The 26,919-nt window shown below is 40.2% G+C and overlaps 1 protein-coding gene across 1 annotated transcript in view; it reads left to right on the top strand.

Annotated features, from left to right (window-relative positions):
- Positions 1-26,919, top strand: part of TRAPPC12 (trafficking protein particle complex subunit 12) — a 146,436-nt gene that overhangs the window by 77,362 nt on the left and 42,155 nt on the right. The window contains exon 6 of the mRNA XM_043988185.1: positions 4,426-4,538. Within this exon, the coding sequence (XP_043844120.1) occupies positions 4,426-4,538 (113 nt within the window). The remainder of the gene's footprint in view (positions 1-4,425; positions 4,539-26,919) is intronic.

The following is a 26,919-nucleotide window of genomic DNA, read 5'->3' as shown; positions in this document are numbered from 1 at the left end:
GCCTTCAACAACTTACTCTCATAATTATGTTACCTCCTTTCCTGTTACTTGATTTTTCATTGTGAAATATTGGTACGAGAGGATTGAATGAGGAAAAACATAGTATTTACAAATTTAATTATTTCTTGCATCATAACCACAAAAGAAATATATTGGTGAATGTAGGTAGAGCAAAAAACAACCTGAGTGCTACACTGGTACCCACATGATGTTAAAAGACCTAGAGTCCATTGAGTAGACTTTGTATGGTAGCTTTATGAGAGGACATAGATAAGAGATCTCTCAAATCAAAAGTCACAGATAAGTTTCAATCAACACACATCAATGAGAGCCTCTATCTTTTGAAGTAGGTGTACATATTTTTTATTATTTTTTGTTAGCTATAGAGATTTCCAGACAGGACCTACTCTGATGACTTGTTTAACACAATTGGAGATTCTTAAACAATACTATTTGCTTAAAATAATAAAACATAACTAGTGTTAGACCTCTTCTCCTGCTTTTGCTATAGCACCCTGTTAAAATAATTAGCTTGAGGGGCAGCTAGGTGGCGCAGTGGTTAAAGCACTGGCCCTGGATTCAGGAGTACCTGAGTTCAAATTCGGCCTCAGACACTTGACACTTACTAGCTGTGTGACCCTGGGCAAGTCACTTAACCCCCATTGCCTGCAAAAAAAAAAAATTAGCTTGTTATAAGCCATGGGCAACATAATGCCCCATTAACTACTACTTTAGGGAGTTTACATTAGACCAAAAGTCAAGAGTACGATAATATTTTTTCTGAGCCCCCAGTTAGGGAAATTGCGAACATTTAGGCAGAAGTTTGACTCTGCCTTAAAAAATCCTTATGTTAGATTTATCCAGTTCTCTAAAAAGCACATTTGAGTACCCAACTATTATAGTTTTACTTTCAATTTATCTTTATAATTTCTCTTCTTCTTTGATACTACGCTGTTCAATTCATCTATATTAAGCATGGATATTATTTCATTATCTTCACCTTTAAGCATGATGTATTTTCTCTGCTTATCTTTTATTCATTTTTTTTACTATTGCCTTGATTTTTAATTTGCCTGAAACATAATAAATTCTGCTCTAACCCTGTGTCGCTATTTAGTTTTCAGTTGTGTTTCTTGAAAACAACAATGTTAGATTTTACTTTCTAATCCATTCTGCCTTTCTCCATATTATGGGTACATTCATCCCATTAATGATAATTATCAGAACATGTTAGACTTTTTCCTCTTCTCACCTTTAAAAAAAAAAAGTAAAAAGGCTTGGGGGGGGGGCGTTTAACTAACACTAGTAATCTATAATTGAAGTGGATTCTTCCCACTCCTGAGTCCTTCTCTTCACAAAGCCCAGACACAGATCTCTTTCCTTTCTTTTCCTCTTTTTACTGTCTTTTCCTCTTTAAAATTACCTCTCTTCAAAATTTTGCTAGATTAGTTGGTTTTCAAAATAGATAACTTACAAGTTTTTCTATTTCTTCAATTTTTTTGGATTCATTGAGCATTGTTTACTCTGTTCTGTTTTTCAGGGAGCCCACAATTCGGGACAATTTGTTCTTTGCTGCTTGTTCTCCTTTCAGTATTCTCCCCCACCTTTTACCTTTCCCCGATTTCCTCCCTCAGTTGTACTATTTTCTCTGTTTATGTTATATAAGCAATCACTTTCCCACAGCTATATAATTTTTAAAGATAGCAAAACTGTAAAAGAAACAAACGACAAAAAAACTATCTCCTAAACACCTTCTTCCAGTGTTTCCATGAGGGTATTAAAGGGATAATCTAGAAACATTTGTGTGTCATACTCCATTCTTTTCTCTCCAGGTGATGATTATGGATTGTATTTCTGGAATCTGCCTGAGATCTTCTCTGTACATAAGGGAGAAATGGAAAAATGCCAAGAAGATAGATCATTTTTCCTCCCATCTTAGCAGGCCTTGCCCCATCAGTCAACACGCTTTTTGTATTGGGGGGGGGGTGCAATGAGGGTTAAGTGACTTGCCCAGGGTCACACAGCTAGTGTCAAGTGTCTGAGGCCAGATTTGAACTCAGGTCCTCCTGAATCCAGGGCCGGTGCTTTATCCACTGCGCCACCTAGCTGCCCCCTCAACACACTTTTATTAAGCGTTTACTATGTGTCAAGAATTGTGCTAAGTACTTGGGATACAAAGCAGGGCAAAAATAAGATCCCGGCCTTCAAAGAGATAACATTTTAATGGGCCCAACAAGAATTATGGCATTGGCCAACCTTTGATCCCACTTTGATCCCGTCTGCCATTTGTGTGTCTGGTCTGGGGATCAGTCTGAGCTACAGCACTGGCTTCATAATGGTTTCTGTCACTACCAGAGAGTGTCTTGGTGTCATACAAATAGCAACTACCAACCACTTTCTGGAAGGTCCCTTGAGCAGTTCTCTTTTCCATTTAGACTGTGACTATGATAAATCCAGTCATCCCAGTACCTGGAGTTAATTGCTGCTAATTTGCCTGCCATTCAGCCACCCTAGCTTTTCTGGAAACTGCCAAGCATTCCTATCCCAATAGAGCAATATAGGAAGAATTCAAATCTCAGGTGGGAAAAAAGCATCTAATCAAATCCAGTACACCAGTGTATGTGTAGTTTTCAACACCACTCTGTCTAACCACTGGGGAAAAGAAGGAAGGACCATGGTGATCATCATAAGCACTCTAGGCTAGTCCCCTCTCACTGTACTCAAATATCACACACAGGCCCTGAATAATAGTTCAGATAAGTGTTGGCAGGGAAGCGGGGAATAGTGTGGAACTGCTTACTGGGAAAACATTTTCAGAGATTTCATGCCCTAGACTTTTTCCATAGGTATTCATACTCATTTCCTTGCACAATCTCCTTGGTACCTAGGGCTCCTGTAGCAATACATCTCTCATGTTGGACATACTCTTAATTTCTCCCCCTCATCAAAACTTAACTTGGCATTCCATTTCTTAAGACCTTGCTAGGCCTTAACCCAAATTTGAGTTGAGTTTATTACTATTTTATAATATTGTTAATAATATTTTAATGTTTCTCTTCTAATATTTTCATTTTAATTAGTCCAAGTTACTTGAATTTTTCAGGTACCTTGGGAATTCTTCTGGAAGTGATATTTTATGGCAGAAGGCCTTGCAAAATCATGCTATTCAGCCTCTGTGTGTGTGTATGTATACACATATATACATATATACACACTTGAATGTATACATATACACATATATGTACATATATACAGTATATGTGTGCATCCATACATATGTACACATATATGTGAATACATGCATGAACACACATATAAAATCTACCTACCCATCCTATAGTTCCATGACTTCCAAGTCAGGTCTCTTCTATATAATGAAAGAAAATGATGTTTAATTATTTGGAATTTTCCAGAGTTTATACTTACCACAAGTTTGTATTTAAGAGTTTGTTTAGTTAAATGGATATAAGGAATGAAGCAGAGCATAGTTGTTTACTATTGACGAGGTAGAGTTATTAAACTTTTTATGCCAAAGACGTACTCTAGATTGCATTGGTGGTATTCTCTGTTTTTCAGCATCTCAGAACAATACCAAAGAAGAAAGGGAAGGTGAAGGGAATAAGCATTTAAATAGTACCTACTCTGTGATAAGAGCTTTTATAAATATCTCATTTGATCGCCACAAAAACCCTAGGATGTAGGGTGCTGTTATTATCCTCATTTTATAGATGAAGAAACTGAGGCAAATGAAGGTTAAGTGACTTGCCCAGGATCACAGAACCATGAAGTGTCTGAGGCTAGATTTGAACTCAGGTTTTCCTGACTTAAGGCCCAGCACTTTATCTATCCACTGTACCACCTAGCTGCCCACTTTTGTATACTTTGATCATTGCTTACTGAAAAATTTTTACACAACCCTGCATTGAAATAATTGCTCAATGGATAGAGCCCTGTTAGGTCAGGAAGACCTAAGTTCAAATCCAGCCTTACTTAATAGCTGTGTGACCTTATGTAAGTCACTTAACTTCTGTTTGCCTTAATGCACTAGAGAACTAAATAGCAAACTACTCCAGTAACTGCCAAGAAAATTCCATGTTAAGGTACATGGGGTCACAAAGAATCGATCACAACTGAACAACTAAACAACACCACACTGAAATAGAACACATTTTTCTACAGTTAGTACTGTTGTCTACTTCATCCAAGAAGTAAAGTGGTAAAAACAAAATACTTTGTCATCACCCTTTTGGCTACTATTTATGTGTGTGTGTGTGTGTGTGTGTGTGTGTGTGTGTAGGTGTGTGAGTGCACTCGCGTGTGCTCCTGCATACATATATACCCACATAAACACACAAATGTGCTGAAATTTCTTCAAGGATTATACATGGTAGTAAAGAATTGAACAACTTTTAATTTTTCTTCTAGGCTCAATGGTACCTTTCTCAATGAGGATTTTGCATGCTGAGCTTCAGCAGTACCTGGGAAACCCTCAAGAGTCACTTGATAGACTTCACAACATGAAAACCATCTGTAGTAAGGTAAACCTCTCGCTATAGTGATCTTTATTTCCAGGAATTGGAAATAGTTTTTTAATTGCTCTGATTGACCATAACCAAGACATCCAGTTACCCTCTTCTCTTGATTATTTCCTGCTTAAAGATAAGGTGGCACTCTTAATTGTGATGTTCAGAAAGAATGGGCTGGTGGTTAGTAGTCAAAGTGGAGGAGGGAAAACATTCTTGGCATGAGGGACAGTTAGAGAAAATGCCTCGATCCCAGAGATTAAGTGTCTTGTTTATGGAACAGTCACGATGTTGGTATCACTAGATCAAAGAGTATGTGTTAGGGTGTTGGGTGAAGGAAGACTGAAAAGGTAGAAGGGAGCTAGGTCACAAAGGGCTTTCAGTGCCAAACAGAACACTTTGTATTGGATCCTGAAGGTAATAGGAAGCAGGCACAATAGATTTTAGGAAAGGAGATTTTTAATATTTCAGAGGAAAGGATAGGTAGAATTTCATGAACTAAAAAGCTATAGGGAGGGGCAGCTAGGTGGCGCAGTGGATAGAGCACCGGCCTTGGAGTCAGGAGTACCTGAGTTCAAATCTGGTCTCAGACACTTAACACTTACTAGCTGTGTGACCCTGGGCAAGTCACTTAACCCCAATTGCCTCACTAAAAAAACAAAAAGAAAGAAAGAAAAAGCTATAGGGAAAGTCCCCCTAGGAGGAATAGATGCTCAAGAAGAGTAAAAAGAGGCAAAAGAAACCGGTCCAGTGGGGAAGAAAAATGGAAATTGTATGGAAAGACAGTTGTGGTTGCACAGGGAATTTACCAGGCAACTTAGATTTTTTTTTTAAAGAAATGTACAGAATATAGAAGCCAGCCAGGTAACAGAAGATAAATAAATAGAAGCATATGTCACTGGCCTCTAAAAATAGTTTCAGGACTACTGAAGCTCAAAATAAGCTGAGGCTGGTAAAGGAAGCTAGTAAAGGTAAAATAAACTGGTATAGGTCAACAAAAAAGTCAGTTATCTGGCCATTATCAAGCACCTGATATGTGCCAGGTATAGTAAGTGCTAGAGAGACAAAGAAGGGGAAAAAAAAAAACAACCAGTCCCTGTTGTCAAGGAGCTCACAATCTAAAGAGGAAGACAGCATGCAAACAACTTTATCAACAAGATGGATACATGTCAGTGATTGTCTCAGAGAGAAGGCACCACGGTTAAGGACTAGAAAAGGCTTCTTCTAGAATATAGAACTTTAGCTGAGATTTTTTTTTTTGCAGGGCAGTGGGGGTTAAGTGACTTGCCCAGGGTCACACATCTGGTAAGTGTCAAGTGTCTGGGGCCGGATTTGAACTCAGGTACTCCTGAATCCAGGGCCAGTGCTTTATCCACTGCGCCACCTAGCCGCCCCTTTAGCTAAGATTTGAAGGAAGTCAGGAGTCAGAGATGAGGAAGGAGAGTTTTAGGTATGCGACAGCAAGTGAAAATGCTTAGAGTCGGGAGATAGTGTTTTGTGTGTATGGAATAGCAAGGAGGCCATTATCATTGGATTACAGAATACATGGAGGGAAGTAAGGAATAAGAAGGCTGGAAAGGTAGGAAGGGTCAAGTCATTAAGGGTTTTAAAAACAAAACAAAGGATTTTGCATTTTATTCTAGAGGTAATAGGGAACCCCTAGGGTTTATTGAATAAAGATGTGATATGGTCTCACCTGCATTTTCTAAATATAAGTTTGACAGCTGAGTGGAGTATAGATTGGAGTGGGGAGAGACTTGAGATAGCTTTCAGATATCTCAGCCTGGATGTCATCTTAAACCAAACACGTCTAAAACAGAATTCATTATCTTTCCCCCAAACCCTTCTCTCCTCCTACTTTCTTTATTAGTGTAGAGGGCAACACCATCCTCCCAGTCCCTCAGGCTCCCAACCTAGGGGTTATCCTCAACTCCTTAACTATTTCTCACCCCCCATCCAGTCTGTTATGAAAGCCTATCGATTTCACCTTTGCAACATATGCTGAATATGCTCCCTTCTCCCTTCTGATACTGCTACCATTCTAGTATAGGCCCTCATCACCTCATGCCTAGACTATTGTAATATCCTGCTCACTGGTCTGCTTGCCAGAAATCTCTCCCAACTCTAGTGCATCCTCCATTCAGCCACCAAAGTGAAAGTCTGAACATGTTAGCCTCCCTGGTCAATAAACTGCACTGGCTCCCTGTCACCTCCAGGATCAAACACAAACTCCAGTGTTAGGCATTCAAAGCGCTTCACAACCTACCTCCTTTCCCTCACCTTGTGGTCCTTCGCATACTCTTCCATACACTGGCCTTTTTGTTCTTCTCCAAAAAAGAAATGCCGTCTGGGCATTTTCCCTAGCTGTCCCTCTATACCTAAAGTTTTCTCTCTCCTCATCTCTGCCTCCTTCTTTCTTTCAAGTCCCAACTCAAATCTCATCTTCTCTAGGAAGCCTCTGGATTCCATTCTGTTTATCCTGTATGTAACTTACTGGTACATAGGTTTTCTGTTTTGTTTTGGTTTGGGTTTTGCTTGTCTCCCCCATTAGACTGTGAGCTCCTCAAGAACAGGCACTTTACCTTTCTTTGTATCCTTATCCCTTAGCACAGTGCCTGGCACACAGTAAGCACTTAATAAATGTTTGACTTGCTGAGTTGAGGCATGGAAAACCTCTTCTGTAGGCTGTTGCACTGGACAAGGTCTGAGGAGATAAGACCTGCCCTGGGGTAGTAGCAATGTCAGAGGAGAGAAGGAAGCCTATGGGGATGGAGAGATGTTATGAAGGTAGAAAAAATGGGGCCCAAGAACTGATGGGGGCGGCAGCTAGGTGGCGCAGTAGATAAAGCACTGGCCCTGGATTCAAGAGGACCTGAGTTCAAATCTAGCCTCAGACACTTGACACTAGCTGGGTGACCCTGGGCAAGTCACTTAACCCCCATTGCCCCACCAAAAAAAAAAACTACCACCCCCCCCCAAAAAAAAAACTATTAAAACTTTAGCTATATATAAGCCTGTGTCAGTCTATATGGACTTTCCCACCAAGGCAAATAACCTGTGTGTTGCTCTTTTGTAGTTTCTCTAACCTCAGCAGTTTTCCCATTAATATTATTTTAAACAAGATTTCACCTAATTCAAAAATATTAGAGGAGAAGGGGAGAAAAAAGTTCACAGTGTGATTTGCCTTGTGATGCTCCCCTATGGATACCCCTGTATCCATACTTGTTTAGGATAGATTTATTTCCTCCTGAAGTCATTTATTAAAGCATATCTATCCAAAGTTACATAAGAAATGCAAAGTTCTGTTCGTGCTTACATTTATTTAGTCAACAAATGTAAAAGTGGAAGGCAAGACATTTTTTTTAGTCACATATTCTTATTGTGACAGTATAGTCTACTGAGGTTAGATCCGAGAGACCTGGGTATTAATTCTATTTTCATTCTTGATTCCGCGTGTGACATTTGGCAAGCTACTTGTCATGAACTGGGCCTGACTCAGGCTGGTCCCCTGGTAGTTTAGGTCTATTATTCTAATAAATTACATTCTTAGGTCATTCAGCAAGAGTCATTCAAAAGGAGGCATACTTAGCAATAGCCTAGAAAAGATATGCAGCAAAAATATTAGCACTTAGGTCAGTGCTCACCTTCATTCAAAAACTGTCTAGTCCAAAGCTTCTTAAACTATGAGTCACAACACCATATGGGGTCACATAACTGAATTTTGGAATCACGAAAAATTTGGCAACAGTAAAAGGTTATGTATACCTATTTTATATACCTATATACCCAGGGTGTTGTGAAACTTTCTCAGGGGAAAAGGGGTTATGAGTGGAAAAAGTTTAAGATGCCCTGGTCTAGCCAACAGAGCTGACTATATGACCCCAAGATGACCGAGAAGCCACAATGTTGTTGTTCAGTTGTATCTAACTCTTCTTGGGTTTTCTTAGCAAAGATACTAGAGTGGTTTGCCATTTCCTTCTCCAGATCATTTTACAGATGAGGAAACTAAAACAAACAGGTTAAGTGACTTACCCAGGCTCACACAGTTAATATGTTTCTAAGGTGAGATTTGAACTCAGATCTTTCTGACTCCAGGCCTGGCACTCTATCCACTGCACCATCTAGCTGCCCATTCAGCCAGTATAGGACTGACACCTCTGGGATGAGGGCTGCCTATCGACCTTTCGTGTCACTCAACTCTTCATCTGTGGCTCTAAGAAGCTGTAGCATGTGCAATGACTACACCTTGGTAAAAACCATCTCAGCAGACAGGCTAAACTAGATTTAGGGTAACTGACAGATCTCAAACCCATTGGCGAGTTAGGGGAATGTCTACCCCAAGCAAGTATTAGACCCCAATGGAATAGGCAGATGAGAACAGTTTGGTCCTGTGACCATGAAGGCAGCTGAAGCAGGTGTTGTGGAATGCTTAGAGCTGGTGAGACATGGTTCTACTACATGTCTACTACATTCCAGGCCATCACCAGCTGTCTTGACTTTCATCCCTGACACTGGACTTCAGTGACTTTGGAAGAGAGAGTGAAGCTGTCAATTTTGTGAAACTCTGCCTTACCCAAACTCAGTTCACATACCAGTCGAGACATAACCCCATGATGTCATCGGTCCTCTTCAAAAACAAAGGATTAACAACAACAATAGGTTACACCAGAAGTGGTTTTACCAGCTGGTTTTCAATCTCAATCAATCTCTCTCTCTCTCTCTCTCTCTCTCTCTCTCTCTCTCTCTCTCTCTCTCTCTCTCCCCCCCCCCTTCCCTCCCTTCACCCCCCCCCATATGTACACACAGGAAAAACAGGTGGATGAACAAGTCCTGTTTAGACCATTTAGATAGGCAGTTCATAGACTCTGTCTGACTGTATGAATATCTTGTACAGATATTGGATATGGTCCCAGATTTGAATAGCACCAATAAATTTGTTTTAGAATTGAATAGAGGAAGGGAATTAAGCTGGATTACATTGGGAAAATTGCACAATACTTTTATCAAACTTAGTCCTCTTTTTTGAAACAAAAGCCCATTCTTAAAATCTCACTATTCTTCTAGTTTTGCAGTGTGTTGGCAAGTTGTAGAATTCTGCCATCTCTGTTGGTTAAAAGTAACAGCTTACCCAGAGGACAGTGAGGAGACCCATGGTGAACATGCACAGTCTGCAACATAATTCCAACAAAGAATGTTATAGAAGCAGCATAAAGGATATCAGAAATATATGGCTAGAAAAGGCAGTGAGTGAATCATAGAGTGAGATAGAAGGATAAATGATGGGCAGCCGACCTGCTCCATTAGTATCCACACAGTATCAAGAAAGAGACCTACCCCCACTACTGATAAAATGCATGGGTGGATTGCAGTTTACTTTCTAAAGAAATAAACAAAATTCACTTAGTTCAGTGCATTTCTGAAGGATTTGACAATTACTGGTAAGATATTAATGTGAGCTTTATAACTAGAAAGATTGTTCATCGTATATAAAAAGACTAACATGTAGACATATTTGTTATGCTATTTTCTTCGTAAAAATAATTAAAAATATATGGGAGAACACCCATTTCCCACCTTCTCCACAGCCACTTGGGGAAAGAGTTAGAATAGCTTGCAGTAGCTGACCATTAGTATGCTGATGATGTCCATTGCTGTGTCTTTGTCCATCTGACCTAGACAGAAGACTTGCCCTACTTTCTGACTGCTCCGGCAGAGAACAAACAAATTGATCATGACTCAATTAGATGAGATAGGAGTGATTGGCAAGTGAGAAGAAGCAATTGAAGGATAGAATGAGGAAGCCTTTCTGCTTCTGCAGTTGAGAAAGTATATCTATCCACCCTTTGCCCCTTAGGCTCATACTCTGAGACTTGTATGATCTTCAGAATACTCAGGTAGGAAAGATGGGTAAGAATGTTCTTTGTCTTTTTTTTTCTTTCAAAGGTCATGATCTCATTTTCCTGATCAGTACTACTGTGAAAATTCATACCCTTAGGAACACCTTGACTGAATTATTGCAAAAGATATACTTGGGAATAACTTAGATAGTTAGAATCTTCATTTGATACATAATGTAAAACCTGAAAGACTTAGTAGGAGTCACAGACATTAAAATAAATCTTTTCCAAGACTCCAAAGAAAATGGGAATACTGCAGACAAAACCAAGCACTAGACATAAAAGAAATTCAGTGTCCCTGCTTCTCCCTTTTCATTAGGTTTTCATAGGATTTCATATTCTTTCATTTAGTGATAGGAAGAACAATGGAAAAGGGAGGATATCTAGGTTGTATAAAAAAGGAAATGTGCCACAAGGTGAAGGTTCCAAAGAATAATATATTCAGCTGAAAACAAACCCAAGAACTTCTGTCCAGTTACAAGAATCCTCTGAAAGATTGGAGTGGTGGGTTCCAGACTTTGTTTAAAGAAGTTTATATGCTCTGATTTAGGTCCTTTGAGGTCTTAGAAATCCTGGATTAATAAAGACTCATGAATTATACCAGCACACTTGGCTATAGAGTCCATGAGGACAAGAACCCTGTTTTATCTAAACTTTGGGTCTCCTACTATCTACCAAACTGCCCCACACAAAAAGGTCCTAAATAAATGTTCCTTTAGCTCTTATTGTTATCGTCATCATAGTCATCATTGTTGTTTTTGTTTTTGTACTTGAATTACCATACTTCCAAGAGTGTACCAGGATGATTTATGGAAAGAACTAGGCTCATCATCATTTCCCTTTCCAGATTAGAACCAGCTGTCATGGCATTAAGGCAAGTAGATTCACACTAATTGGATTCACTGTGGGAGAGGACATAGGTAAATGTGAATAGTGACAATACAGATTTACTGAAGATTGTTGTAAGCCCAAAGACATTGTGAGGGCCAAATTTAATATAGGGAGAGTTAATTGAGTGGCTCACCACAATATTGGGATCCCAGAAATAATGAAGGACCTCTAGGTCCAAAGCTTCCTCCCCTCCAAACTGCCTTTTTAGATATTTCTCCCAGGCCAATAAGAAAGGAGCCTAACAGCCTCTTTTCCACAAACGAATCAGGTTTTATTAATGGGAATAAAATACACAGCAAAGGTGAAATTAATAAAATCAAAGACAAGGGAATAGGGAAAAAGAAATAGGGATAATCCTCCTAACTCTAACCTAAGTCTATACAATCCCCAAATTCGCTTCCAGTTCAGCTAATTCTAAAGAGTAGGGCTTGTATGTTAACTCACCACCTGGGCTCCGTAGCTTCAATGGAGAACCAGCTTTGCAGCCAGGGCCTGCAGGACTCCATCTGCTCCTGCTGCTCGCACCACCAGAAAAGAAAGTCACTCTGGAAGAGACTGGGCTCCCCTCAGCAAGTGTTTACTCTTCCTCCCCCAAAAGGGGAGGTCCTTCAAAACTGCCTGTGGAGAGTGGTTTCTCCTGCTGACATCAGCAGTACACGTCACTCAGGGCAGGCCAGGCGTGGCTCATCCCAATCAATCAACCCGATTCCAATAATCTTACCACATGTTCTATTCTAAGTCTACCTACAAGACTACTTTTCCAGTTAAAACACATTACTCCATAGTGTGCACAGGCTTGCAAACTATGCTCGTATATGGTTTCCTGCTCCTTTTCTTTCTTTTTTTTTTTTTGGAACAAAGATTTATTTTATTTTTTTTAGTTACATGCAAGGGTAGTTTTCAACATTCATTTTCACAAGACTTAGAGTTCCAAAATTTTTCTCCCTCCCTCCCTTTCCTCCCCCCTCCATGAGACAGCAACCAGGTTATATATGTACCATCCACAAGTGCTCTTTTTATCAGTTCTTTCTATGGGGCTGGTTAGTAAGCTTGGTCATTAGTCCTTTGGGATTGTCTTGAATCATTGCATTGCTGAGAATAGTTAAGTCATTCACAATTGCTCATTGAACAATACCGCTGTCACTACGCACAATGTCCTCCCAGCTCTGCTCACTTCACTATACATCAGTTCATGAGTCTTTCCAGGTTTTTCTGGGATCATCCTGTTTGTCATTTCCTATAGCACAAGACCATTCCACCACAATCATATACCACAGCTTTTTCCATCATTCTTCAATTGTTGGACATTCCCTTGATTCTCAATTCTTAGCTACCACAAAGAATTGCTATAAATATTTTTTGTATAATTTTCCCCCCTTTTCTCTTTTTCATGATTACTATTGTTAACTGTTTCCCTTCTATCCTATTCCCTTCCCCATGATATTTATTCTATTATATGTCTTCTTTCATCTTATCCCTCTTCAAAAGAGATTTGCTTCTGTCTGTCCCCTCCCTTCTTTTGCCCCTCTCTCTTTATCCCCTTCCCCTCCTGTTTTCCTGCAGGGTTAAAGAGATTACTCCATCCAATTGAGTGTGTATGTTATTCCCTCCTTGAGCCAATTCTGATGAGATTAAGGTCTTTGAGCCAATTCTGATGAGTGTTAGGCTCATTTACTGCCCTGTTCCTCCCCCATCTCTTCCCCAACTCCATAAGCCTTTTCCTGTTTCTTTCATGTAGGATTTCACCTCTGCCCTTCCCCCTGCCCCAGTGCATTCCTGTCACCCCTCAATTTAACCCTAAAGATATCATCATGGGGCAGCTAGTTGACACAGTGGACAGAGCATCCGCCCTGGACCCAGGGGGATCCCAGCCAAAACACGGCCTCAGACACAAGACAGTCACCCACTGTACAACCCCAGGTATGTCCCCCAACTCCAATTTTTTATGGTTCTCTAGGGTCTTGTATTTGAAAGTCAAATTTGCCATTCAGTTCAGGTCTTTTCATCACGAATACCTGAAAGTCCTCTTTTTCATTGAAGTTCCATTGTTTCCTCTGAACAATTATGCTGAGTTTTGCTGGGTAGGTGATTCTTGGTTGTAATCCCAATTCCTTTGCCTTCTGGAATATGATATTCCATGCCCTCTGGTCCTTTAATGTAGAAGCTGCTAGGATCTTGTGCTATCCTGACTGGGGCTCCACAGTACTTGAATTCTTTCTTTTTGGCAGCTTGCAATATTTTCTCTTTGACCTGAGAGCTCTGGAATTTGGCTATAATATTCCTAGGAGTTTTCCTTTTGGAATTTCTTTCTGGAGGTGATTGGTGAATTGTTTCAATTTCTATTTTAGCTTCTTCTTCTAGAATTTCAGGGCCATTTTCCCTGACAATTTCTTGGAAAATGATGTCTAAGCTCTTTCCTTGATCATGGTTTTCAGGTAGACCAATAATTTTCAGATTATCTCTCCTGGACCTATTTTTCCAGGTCAGCGGTTTTTCCAAGAAGATATTTCACATTGCCCTCTATTTTTTTTATTCATTTGGATTTGCTTTATTGTGTCTTGGTTTCTCATAAAGTCACTGGCTTCCATTTGTTCAATCCTAATTCTTAGGCATTTATTTTTGTCAGAGAGCTTTTGTACCTCCTTTTCCATTTGGCCAATTTTACTTTTCAAGCTGTTGACTTTTTTCTCATGTCTTTCCTGCATCACCCTGCTCTATGCCTCTATGGCCTAAGACCAGTTAATATTTTTCTTGGAAGCTTTAGATATAGGGGCCCTGACATTGACATCTTCCTCTGAGGGTGCACCTCAATCTTCCTTGTCACTGAAGAAACTTTATATGGTCTTCACCTTTCTCTGTCTGCTCATCTTGCCTTTCTGTTACTTGACTTTTAGTTCCTTAAAGTGGGACACTGGCAGGCTGCAGTATCCCAAGCTTCAGAAGTCCCAGGTGGTATGATTTAAGGAAAATCAGGTTCTTCACTTGCCCAGCCTTCCCTGGTCCGTAGATGACCCCAGACCAACTTGCTAATCAATCAGCTTTGTATGTTGTGGTTGTCAGCTCTGACAAGCCTGTGCCCCTCCCCGACCTGGGCCACTGCTACTCGAGCCTATCTTCTGGTTCTCAGCAGGGGTGAAAAACCCAAGTTCAGCCTCAGCACCAGCATAGACTCCCCCCTGCCCAGGGCTCAGCCCACTCACCAGACTGTGAGCCTAGTTCCAGACGACACTGGTTCTTCAGCTGATTCAGAGGCTCTGGGGGGTCTGCTTCTCTGGTGAGGCATTCCTGGGACTGGGATCTGTGTCACGGTGACGGTGGGGTTGGGCTTGACTCTTGTCTCAGCACAACAGCTCCCTCCTTCTGACCTTCCAAGCCGTTCTTGGTTAGAAGATGATTTCAGCACATTCTTCTGTGAGTTTTGCTGCTCCAGGCATTGTCCTTTGGCATTATTTCCTTGGTTTTTGGAGCAGTTGTGTCATGAATTCAAGAGCTCACTGCCTTTCCTCTGCCATCTTGGCTCTGCCCCAGAAATTGTATATGGTTTCTATGTCTGTGGTATATATCTCTTCTAGAGAGATTATTACTCATCTATTCTAGCCCTGCTAAAATCTAGTTCCAATACTTTTGAAATTAGAGGGACCAGAAATAATAGTTCAAGACAAATAATTTTCCGTTTGATATAGGAAGCTCAATGAAGGTTGCAGCTCTTAGTAGTAGCATAGAGTGCAAAGAAGATAGACAAAATTTCACAAAGGAAGATTTGAGTTTCAATCCTGACTCTTCCACTTATTAGTGGAAAAAACTCTTAACCTCCCCTTCCTTTAGTTTCTTCATCGATAAAAAGGGTAGCCTGAACTAGGTGATCTGTAAGGTCTCTGCCAGCTCTAAATTCTGTGATCTTCACTTCTTATAAAAGCTATCCTCACCACTTTCTTTTGAGAAGTTCTTCAGAGGGCTTTAAATCTGCATCCATTCTCTCCTTGGCTTCCAATACAGACATGCCTGTCTCAGAGATGCTACTAGAGTGCCACTGTGAAGATTAGAAAGCCAAATCCTCCAGAACCTTTGAAGCCGACAGTCCTTCTTGGCCATGGTGGTTAAAGAAAAAACTGTGACTGCGGCCAGGGCTCTGCTTCTCCTCCCCTACTCAGTTACTTCTCAAGGGTTAGAATACTCCTCCCTACTTTTTTTTTTTTTTTGGCGGGGCAATGAGGGCCAAGTGACTTGCCCAGAGTCACACAGCTAGTAAGTGTCAAGTGTCTGAGGCTGGATTTGAACTCAGGTCCTCCTGAATCCAGGGGCAATGCTCTATCCACTGCTCCACCTAGCTACCCCTCTCCTTACTTGCTTTTAAATCTCTCGAGTTCTGAACTAGCTCTTTGGTTCTATACAGGCTCCACAGGGTATTGCTAAGTTTTCTCAGTCAATCCTGTCACTTCCTATGCAGTCCATTTGATCAAGGAACTTTTTGTAATTAAGTCTAAAGCCTGTGATTCTTTGATTTATTGTTGTTTCCCACCTTGTTAAAGTAACAGGAAATATCATTTTAAACCCTACTTTAAATGGAATAATGTAATTTGATGAATTTGCTTAGTTGAGTCCCACTTTTAAGCTAGTAAGGTGCTAGGTCTTCTGTATACCTTACCTTTTTTATGCCTTTTTCCTTCCCTCTTGTACAATGAACATTGTTCTTCACCATGTCTTGGATTCTCACTCCACTTCCCATAATTCCCTTATTCCTAGTAGCATCCCGTTGTCCTTTGAATCCTTAGCATCATTTATTATTAATACTAAGAGGTGGGGGCAGCTAGGTGGCTCAGTGGATAGAGCACCGGCCCTGGATTCAGGAGTACCTGAGTTCAAATCCAGCCTCAGACACTTAACACTTACTAGCTGTGTGACCCTGGGCAAGTCACTTAACCCCAATTGCCTCACTTTAAAAATAAATAAATAAATAAAAATACTAAGAGGTAAACTTGCTCAAAAAAGCCAAATAATTTCATTTCAGTATTCATAATTAAGCAAATTCACTCTGAAATTCTTTAAGAGGAAGAAAAGCCAGTAATTCTGGTTTGCATTAGTTGCCATAATAGGTATATTTTACAGGAGTCTCTATAGCTCCCCCATTTACCTTTAGCAAAAAAAATTTTTTCATCATTTGAATCCCTAAATCGGCTGTGCACAGCACTTTTAACCACATAAACTAGCTCACTGACTTACAATTCATATTGAATCTTCTCAACTTGAAGAAAATTCTTACAAGCCTTTCAAAGAGATTTGTCTGCCAAAGCTACCCCCAAACACATTTCAAAGAGAGACATTAGTTTTCCTTCCCTACTTGGCTATGGCCCCCAGCAACACTCTAGAGGCAGCCAGCAATTTCAAAAGCTCACTTAATTTTTAAAAGCTAAAGGAGGACTTAATTTTACTGTTCCCCTGTTAAACAAAACTAAACCTGTCGGTCCAACAGCTACTCTGGTACAATAGTATATTTCCATTGCCCATAACCCATCAGTAGAGGGATGTCTACCTCAAGAATTTGAAGACTTCCCCATGGAATGGGCAGATGAGAACAATTTGTTCTAGTAGGCATGAAGACTGTTGTGGAGCTTGGTCAGATATCAAAGATACAAAGGTCATCTGCTGCATCCTGGGCTATCACCAGTCAACTTGACTTTTGTCTTGCCACTGGACTTCGATGTCTCTGGAAGATAGTGAGGTTGAAGACTGTTCAGCTCTGCCTCACTTAAATCCAGCCCACACAAACACAAGTCAGTACATTACCCATGCTGTCATTGGTCCTCTTCAGAAACAAAGGATGAACAACAACAATAATAATCTACAAACTGACTTGCCCTTGCTAGACTGATGTTTGTTCTTCTGATTTTAAAATGTTCCTCAGCTTTGGCATAGAGTAAAAGTACTTTTACTTTGGTTATGAGAGATTCTCCATAAATACTAATCTTTTTTTTTGTTTTTTTTTTTTGTTTTTTTTGCGGGGCAATGGGGGTTAAGTGACTTGCCCAGGGTCACACAGCTAGTAAGTGTCAAGTGTCTGAGACTGGATTTGAACTCAGGTACTCCTGAGTCCAGGGCCGGTGCTTTATCCACTGCGCCACCTAGCCGCCCCTAATCTTTTTTTTTAAAGTGCCCTTTCTGACTTTCTAAAGACTATCTGCAGCAAACATCAGTGAGCAAAACTATTGATGCAGATGCATCGCTGGGAATCAGTGGAATCATAGGTCTATGACCCATAGGACACCCCCCCCCCCCGCCCCTGGCCAAAAAAGCCTTTCAAAATAGCCTATAAGGAAGGGGTAATAGCTGATATAAAAAAGGAAAAGTAGTAAACACTGATGGCATTGGGACTTGAAATATTTCCTGTCTTCCCTCCATCCTTTTATATAACATGTCAATTTATTAAACTGTATATAACCTGTATGCATGATAGTTTAGTCCTTTTTTTTTTTGTATTCTTTATAGGAACTACTTAGATATGGAACTTCTCCCACCTAGGGTTGTCCCAAAGGGTCAGAACCTCCTAAATGCATTTCTTGCTTATGCCTTACTTTTGCTTAGACTCAAACAGTTACCTGACATGACTAATCACAGGCCATGTTGTAGATTCAGCTTTTTGGCTGACACCTGTTCATGATGCCCCTTATAATTAGCTTTTACTAATTGTTTTACCAACTTGGATTCCCCTAAAAGCAGAGCACTTGCACACTTTCATTTTAGCCAAGCTTTATCAGTCACCATTTCACAAAACCACCTATGTTGATAATAGCATCTTTCTAGGGTCAACATCAATAATAATAATAAATTATTATTATTAAATATTGTATATTTTAATATGCTTAATTTTTTAAGCATTTATCAAATCCTTGTCCTCAGCACTGAAGAAACAAGATAAAAATGAAACTCTCTCCATGGAATTACCTCCCATTGGAGGAATACAGCATATATACAGATAAGAAAATAGAAAGATATATAAAAATAAACATATTGTCCGTTTTAGTAATGACTCATTTATGTAGCGCTTTAAAGAATGCATAAAGTGCTTTCCTCACAACAACCCTATGAGAAAGTATTATTCTTCCTGTTTTGAAGGAGGCTCAGAAAGGTTCTAGGTCACATAGCAAAGAAGAGTCAGAATTGAGCTTTGAGCCAAAGTACTTTTTGTGCAGTGTTCTTTCCATAATTTCATGCTTCCTGAAAACCTTGCAATCAAGCATGAGTCTCCTTCACCTTACCTTCTCCCTTTCCCCTCATCCTGTAGTCACCAAGTCCTATCAATTCTTCCTTCAGAATACCTCTTATATCTCTCTTTTTTTTTTTTAACACCTCTTTTACTCTTTCTTTTCCCATTTCTCCCATAATGGTCCAGGCCTTCATCCCTTCACACCTGACTTGTTACAGCGGTAATCTTCCCCCTCCCTCCCAAACATACCTCTTCTCCACACTTCCCTATTTATATTGAGAATCACCATCCTCCCGGTCACTCAGGTTCATCAATTCAGAATCTTCCTTTACCCTTCTTCCTTACTGCCCCCCCACCCAATCCAATTGTCAATAAGTTGGCAATTCTTATCAATTCTGCTTCCATAATATTTCATATCAGTCCCTTTCCACCACGCAGCCTTGGTCAATCCCTCATCGCCTCTCAATCTACAATAATAATCTCTTAACTGGCCCTTTTTTCTGGTCTTTCTGACATTTGGATGGGAGAAGTGGATAGAGAGGGGAGCTTGGATTCAAGAAGGCCTGAGTTTGAATCCTGTCCCAGATACTTACTAGCGGTCTGACTATTACTTAACCTTTCCGTGCCTTAGTTTCATCTGTTTAAAAAAAAAAAAGAGGGATTGGTTGAACTCAGTAGCCTCTAAGACCCCTTCTAGCTCTGAGTCTTTGATCCAATGACCTCTTTAATCCTTCTTCCACACATCTGCAAAATAATCTTCCTAAGGCACAAATCTGACCAAAATTCCTCCGTAATCAAAAATCTTCATTGGTTCCTCGTGGCCTCAAGTATAAAACATAAAATCCTGAGCCTGGCATTTTTGGCCCCCCACAGTCTGGCTTCTGCCAATCATTTCGGCCTTATTGCATACTCTTCTCATTCAGGAACTTTACATTACAGCAGAATGTCTTGAAACTACCTTTTCCCACTTCTGAAGTCAGTTCTATCCACTATGCTGCAATAATTGTTATTCAGTCCTTATTAGAATTCATTAGGGCCAAGAGAAACTTTCCTGGTAGAATATAAGTTCCTTGAGGGCAAGGACTTTCATCGTTATATACCCAGGACCCATTGTAGTGCCTTGAAGAATAATAGTCACTTAATACATTGTTTTTTAATTGAATTTCTCCATTTGTGGGCTTCATGCCAAATAACAAAGAGCTGGAAGCTTATTAATTGAAAACACAATTTTGATGTCGCAGGATACCATGCAGGGTTGTGCTGGGAACAAACTGTGGCTGGTGCAAACTTGCCTGACATTTTATTTTATCCTATGAAATCCAAGGTTGGTGATTTTCCTCTGGAGTGGCTTTAGACCTTCTTTGTTCTGGTTCTATGCTTGATGGAAACCAAAGGGGAAATTTCAGAAACAGTACATTTTCCTATTACACAAGTTTCAGCTCTTCTTGCAGTGTCAGCATTTCTTTATAATAAGCTTTGGGATTTTCTTGTAGGTTTCTTTTTTCTCTTTCTTGCACTATAATTGCAATAAATATCTTCTCTGCATCAGTGTGCTGCTATGTATGCCTTGTTACCAAACTATACTTCTTGCTGTCCCCAGAATTCAGAATGTCGTCTCCCATCTTCATGCTTTTGCCCAGGCCATTCCCCATGCCTGGAATGAATGAGTCTCCTTTCACCAGAACCCTAACTAGGAATGTCTGAAACCCAGATGATAGATAAAATGTTTCCATGTTGGGTACTGAGAGATGAGATGGCTCATTCTAGCCCATAAAACCAATGGCATTCAACTACCAAGGAAAGGTAGAGGGAGGGAGGGTGACAAACAGGAGATATGAGGTGAGGGAAAAGAAGTCCCCAATGGGGCAGAACCCTCAACTGTAGTACTGTGCCACATGGGACTGAATCCCAGTGCCCGAGAACAAAGCCATGGCTTTATGTTGCTGTGCTCCCTAGCTCTGTCTCTTACATTCCCTGGCTTCATTCAGTGCTCAGTTCAGAGGCCTTTCCTAGTATCCCCAGTTAGTGCTTTTTCACACCAGAAAAAACCTTGTGTTTACTTTTCTGCATACATCTTGCATTCTCCTCCCCATCTATACCATCTCTCCTTACCCCAATAGTAGGCTATAAGCTCCTGAAGGTTATGGAGCTATTTTATTTTTTTCTTTATATGCCCAATGCTTTGCACAGCACTTTGAACATCTCAGCTTTTTGAGGGCTAGTTGAATTGAAGTAAATTTTTTTTTAAATTTGTCTCTAGAAGTAGTCATGGTGTAGTCTGTTGCTTTTGTTACTTCTTAATTTTTTGCTTCAAAACTAGGCTCAGATCACTTAAGTATTATTATTAAGCACAAGAAATTTTAAGAAATATGCATTCCCTTAGGGACAGAGAATTCTTTTTCAACCTTTATACTTATCCTCAACCCAAGCATTTTCTTAGGTTTTTTGTTTGAATATATGATTCTCCCTGTATGCTTAAGCAATTAAACTTTGCTTGTGCCTGAAAACATTCAGTTTATCTACATCTTCAGTGAAGTACTTTACCTCCAGCCTGAAGCATGATGAATCTGAGTCTGTAGTGGCTGATAAGATGTGCTTCATGGAGGTGGGTGTATAGCCAAGCTTGGGATCTGAATTCATGTGCCTTCTACAAGTTTGAATAAGGAAAGGTCACCCAGGAGAGAGAAATCCTGTCCTAAAAAGACATAGTTTATTTATATGTCTGGCTCTGAAAAATGATACAGACCATAGAGGCACAATTAACTCTCCTACTTCTTAGCCACTGGGAGAGAAAAAAGCTCACACCTCCCTCCTAATACCTCAGATAAAGAAGGCAGGACTTTGTGAGAACCTCCTGACCATAATTCATAGGAAGCTCTGGATTTTTCTCTCTTCTCCAGCTATGTTCCTGGTCTTGCTCTAATCTGAAAGTATTTCTTCTACCACCTACCTCTGTCCCCCACCCCTCTGGGGCTCAAGTACCATTCCTCCCTCATAGCAACTACTAGAAGAAAAGCTTTGCTTTGTCTTCACTTCCTACCAGCCCAGAAAGGCTTGTTCTCCTCACTAGTTATTCAAATTAGGACAGACTATACCACACCTTAACTATTCACATTTGCTTAGTGCTGTTTAGGGTTACAAAGCCCTTCCCTTTGCCCCATATCAGAAATGAGGAACTGAGGATCAGAGAAATTAAGAGGCTTGCCTATGGTCAAACAACTAACTTCAGAGCTAGGATTTGAACCCAGGCCACCTTACTGCACTTCCAGCACTCTTTCCACTGTACCATACTGCTGAGCTATATTCATTCATTCTCTCTCTCTCTTTTGCGTGGGGCAGTGAGGGTTAAGTGACTTGCCCAGGGTCCCACAGCTAGTAATAGTCAAGTGTCTGAGGCTGGATTTGACCTCTGGTCCTTCTGAATCCAGGGCTGGTGCTTTATCCACTGTGCCACCTAGCTTCCCTGGGCTGTTCTCTTAGTGGTAATTCTTTATTTTTAACTCTTGATGTGATCAGAATTTAATGTTACCACAGCTACTTAAAAATCTTTTGATTTCTATTTGCTATTATGACTATTACTATGCTCTTTAAAGTCCCATGTTGATTTCCAAGAAGAAATTATATTGGAGATTTCTGCAGTAGCTGTATTGCTTTCTGCGATCTTTTTAGTGTAGTCCAGAGATGTTTCTTAGAACTAGGATGAGTTGCCTCTTTAGGTATTTCTTTTCCATTCTTTTTTTTTTTTTTTCCTATCTTCACCCACTCCAGCCCATTCAGTTATATATTTAACACCAACTACTCAACATTTTTTTTTCTAAATGTCTAAAAGACATATGAAGCAAAAAGGACTGTGTTATGCTTATTAGATAGCAAGAGGCCAGGTCTTAACATTCTTTCTTAAGTTTGTTCCCTCGTTGTTTCACGTAGCATAAGCTAAAATCATCAATGCCATTTTTCCTTTGGAGGAAATTCTTCGTGTTCGTAGGAAATGAGAGCTGGCTCTATAGGTGTAGCAAGTATCTACCTAAACAAAGATAGGTGTTTCCATGGGAGCAGATGAGATCCTTGATATAGTGTAGAGCAGAACCAGAGCAGCACCTTGGAGGGGAGAAGGAGGGTTGAGACCCTACTTTTTTTAGGGAATGGGACATGGATGATGAGTGAGTAGAAGAGACTAAAAAGGAATGGGCTAACAGATGACCCAAGATAAATCCATCACAAAAACCTAGGGAATGGGGAATATCAAGGAGGAAGGAGTAGTCAGAAATGACAAATTCTATATAGGTATAAAAAAGGATGAAAATTAAGAAAAGTCCATTGGATTTGATGATCAAAAAAATCACTCGGTCTTAAAGCAATTTGTTGATTATTAAGGTTGCAAACTGGCTTGCAAGGGAATGAAAAGAGAACTCTAGAGGAGGAATTGTAGGCAAGGAGTGATGTGGCTTCTTCAAGAAGTTTGGGTGAGAGAACTATGAAAAGAACTTGAGGAAATGGGCAGGTTCAAGCTAAGGAGGTTTTTAAGGGTAAGAGAGATGCATGTTTGTAGGTGTCAGAAAAGGAACCATGAGATATGAAGACATTGAAAATTAGAGGGAGAGGGGAAATGGTGACGGGGCAAACTGTAGGAGGAGAAAAGAGGGGATGGGATCAGAGGCAGTAGAGGTGGAGTTGGCTTTGGCAGGGAGAAGAGCCACCTCTTCATCAAGTCATTCCAGTGTCTTTATATCTTGTATACTTCTTGTTCATTTTCTCTCACCTTCCACAGAAGCATCTTCCATGCATAAGTATTGGTATAGCACTCCAGTACTCTAGCTTTTGGGTGTTGCTTATACTACATGACCAGCCAGCCTCGATTTCTAGTCATATGTAGAATATACCAAAAGCCTTAGTGCAGATTTAAGATATTAAGACTTTGGGAACATCCTGTGTAGTACATAAAAGGCCTAGTAGGCAGGAAAACTTAGGGTCAATTCTCACCTGACACCAATTATCTTGTTTGTTTGTTTTTTGCGGGGCAATTGGGGTTAAGTGACTTGCGCAGGGTCACAGAGCTAGTAAGTGTTAAGTGTCTGAGGTCGAATTTGAACTCAGGCCCTCCTGAATCCAGGGCCGGTGCTCTATCCACTGCGCCACCTAGCTGCCCCTGACACCAATTATCTTGAATGACCCTGGATATTACATTTAATCTCTCAGTGTCCCAGGTTGCTCTTGCCAGTTGGCATTGGGGGATGGGGGGAAGGATTCCTCACCTGGAATTTCATATTCTAATGAAATCACAAGTCTCAATCCAAAAAGCAAATTCCTTTTGCCTTTTCTTGCATGTGGGTCATTGTTGCAAGAAGGCTTTAACCTACTTAGACCCACCATGCCCTACTTAGACCTTTCGTTGTTCCTTAAGTCACCTGCAATTTTGATTCATTGAAGATTATGGTGCTGCAAGATTCCCAACTTGGAGGACATCAGTGTTTAAAAAAAAAAAAAGATGTGTTTTTGTGTCTGGAAGTATATTGAGCTTGTTAAAAGCAATGCAGTTACCCAAATGCAATTCATCCTACTCATTTCCTCCCATTCAATTTGGGTCCAGCTCATTTTCAAAATTGACAGCTTGTTTGAATGGGTCTGGTTGAAGCTATTGCAGTTGTACAGTTAGTTCTCATCTCATTTCCTCTTCTAATTTGGTTTTGATTTTGGCCATTGCTCTAACTAGTCAATGATCTGCCTGCAAAAAGCTGGTTCTTATGTTTGTTCAGTTGTTTTCAGTAGTGTCTGACTCTTTGTGAACCTATTTGGGGTTTTCTTGGCAAAGATACTGGAGTGGTTTTCCATTTCCTTCTCCAACTCATTTTACAGATGAGGAATTGAGGCAAACAGGTTTAAGTGACTTGCCCAGGGTCCCACAGCTAATAAGTGTCTGAGGCCAGATTTGAACTCAGGAAGAGGAGTCTTCTTGACTCCAGGCTAGGCACTCTCTCCACTGCCCCACCTAGCTGCCTGATTCTTACATAACATGCATATCAGTAACTTTTTTTTTTCCTGTTAAGATATAGTCAGTTTTAATTTCTGTGGTATTGTTCAGTGTTTGCTATGCCCAGTGCTGTCTGATTGTCTTCCTAAGGAAAAAAATTCATGTTACATGAGTTCCTGAGTAGTCTTATAAGCCTTGCTTTCTTCTGTTTCTTAAACCTAGGTCATATTTTTCATTATCTTTTTCTCCATCCTTCCCTGTGCCCTCCTTAGCATTGAATTCACCAAGTGTTGGCTTGCTTTTAAATAGATTTGTCAAGTGTGTAGAACTGGGATATACAGCATCATGTTCAAGGATTGGCATGTAGGCCTTCATAGCTAGATCATAGAATGCATGGAGGGGAGTGGTATATAGAAGAATAGAAAGCTAGGAGAGGCTTGATGTGATTAGATCTAAGTTTTAGGAAAACCATTTTAGCAGCTGAGAGAATCAATTGATGTGGGTTAAGACCTAAGGCATGAAAACCAATTAGAAGACTACTGCAGTAGTTCAGGTAAAAGGTAATGAGGATTTGAACTAGTGTTGAATATTGGAGTGGAGAGAAGAGAACATGTATAAACGATGTAGTTAAATACAATCTACAAGATTGACAATGAATTATATATGTGAGGTGAGCGAGAGTGAGGAGTTCAATATCACACTGAGTCTGCAGGCTTAGATGGCTTGGAGGATGGTGCTGTCAGAAGAGGGGAGGGACTGAGTTCTATTTTGAACATGTTGAAATTGAGATGCCTATAGAACATCCAGTTCAAGATGGCCAATAGGAAGTTGTTGTTATATGTCTGTACCTCAGGAGAGAGAAGAGAACTAGATATATAAATCTGGAAATCATCTGCATAGAGATGATAATTGAACCCATGGGAGCTGATGAGATCATCAAGTTAGAATGTATAAGGAGTAAAGAGGATTCAGGACAGAGCCGTAGGGGACACTCATAATGAATGGATATACATGGATGAAGAACCAAAAATGGAGACTGAGAAAAGAGTCGGACAGGGAGGAGAAGTGCTTAATATAGGAAGTGTATTATATGTGCTGAATAAATGTTTCTTGAAATGAATTGAATTAGTAGGTATATAAGTGAGTGAGAGAGGAAGGAACATTGAAGATGTAAAGGAGGAATCTTTAGTTTCAAACAGAAACTACTATTTAAAGTGGTAGTTGGAGAAAATTTATGTGCTATATTAAAAAAGGCTACAGCACCTCTTCATACTCCCGAGGAATCAGTTTGATATTTCACAAAAGTTAATAATCATTCTCAGGTGGAACATACTTGATATTTTGCTTTTTTTAAAAAATGCATCTATCCTCTGTGTATCCTGTCTCTTATTGCTTTATGGGCATCATAAACATGAACTCCACCATCAGTGGGAGTACAAATGGCACTCTTCATTTATAGGCTCTATCTCACTATGATAGTAATCAATGATTTTTGTTATGTGTCTATATGAAACATTCTTGTATAAATTGGTTTTCATGAAGGCTTATGATTTGTGAATAATCTGTTCCTCTTAGAAGTATATAAAGTAAATCAAAGAACCTTGGGAATAACAGTACCCTGTAGACCATTGGCAGGTAGGTGGCTCAGTGGATAGAGTGCTGGACCTAGAGTCAGTAAGACCTGGGTTCAGATCTGGCCTCAGACACTAACTAGCTCTGTGACCCGGGGCAAGTCACTTAATCTCTGTTTGCCTTAATTCACTGGAGAAGGGACCGGCAAACCACTCCAGTATCTTTGCCATGAAAATCCTGTGAACAGTATGGTTCACAGAGTCATGAAGAGTCAGACATGACTGAGCCACAGCCTCTGCTTCCAACCTGCCCCTACAGCCATCAGCATCCAGGGAAGCAACCCCTCTGGGGAAGGGGTCCTCTATCCCCAACCTTACCATTGTCAGCCACTAACCAGTTGCTATTCGTGGGCAGGTAAATTCAAGAGCCCCCAGGAAGAGTAGTAGCACCCTCAGACCACTGGGCCCCTTCCTGTCCAGGGAACATATTCTTATGGAATGGTGACCTGACAACTTCCACCTGTCTCCACATCAGTCACAGCTACTGAAGTTCCAGAAAAGAAAATTCTCCCCCGCAAAGTTCTTGGCAGAAATGGTTCAGCATCAGAAAGCATATAATTTTATTAATAGAAATGGCACTAAAGTAGATACATTACCCTCTGCTTTTTCACTAGACCATAAGGAACACGGGACCTATTTTTCTGACTTGGAGCTAAAACCTTATGTCTTGTCTTCTATTAGAATGTGAGCACCTTGAGAGCAGGGAAGGTCTTACTTTTCTATATGTATTCTCAGCGCTTAGCATAGTGCTTTGCATACAGTAGTGTTTATTAAACATACATTCATTACTAGAAAAGTATACCAGATT

The sequence above is a fragment of the Dromiciops gliroides genome, chromosome 2 (assembly GCF_019393635.1).
Source record: "Dromiciops gliroides isolate mDroGli1 chromosome 2, mDroGli1.pri, whole genome shotgun sequence".
Lineage (NCBI taxonomy): Eukaryota > Metazoa > Chordata > Mammalia > Microbiotheria > Microbiotheriidae > Dromiciops > Dromiciops gliroides.
This window is presented reverse-complemented; position numbering and strand designations above follow the sequence as displayed.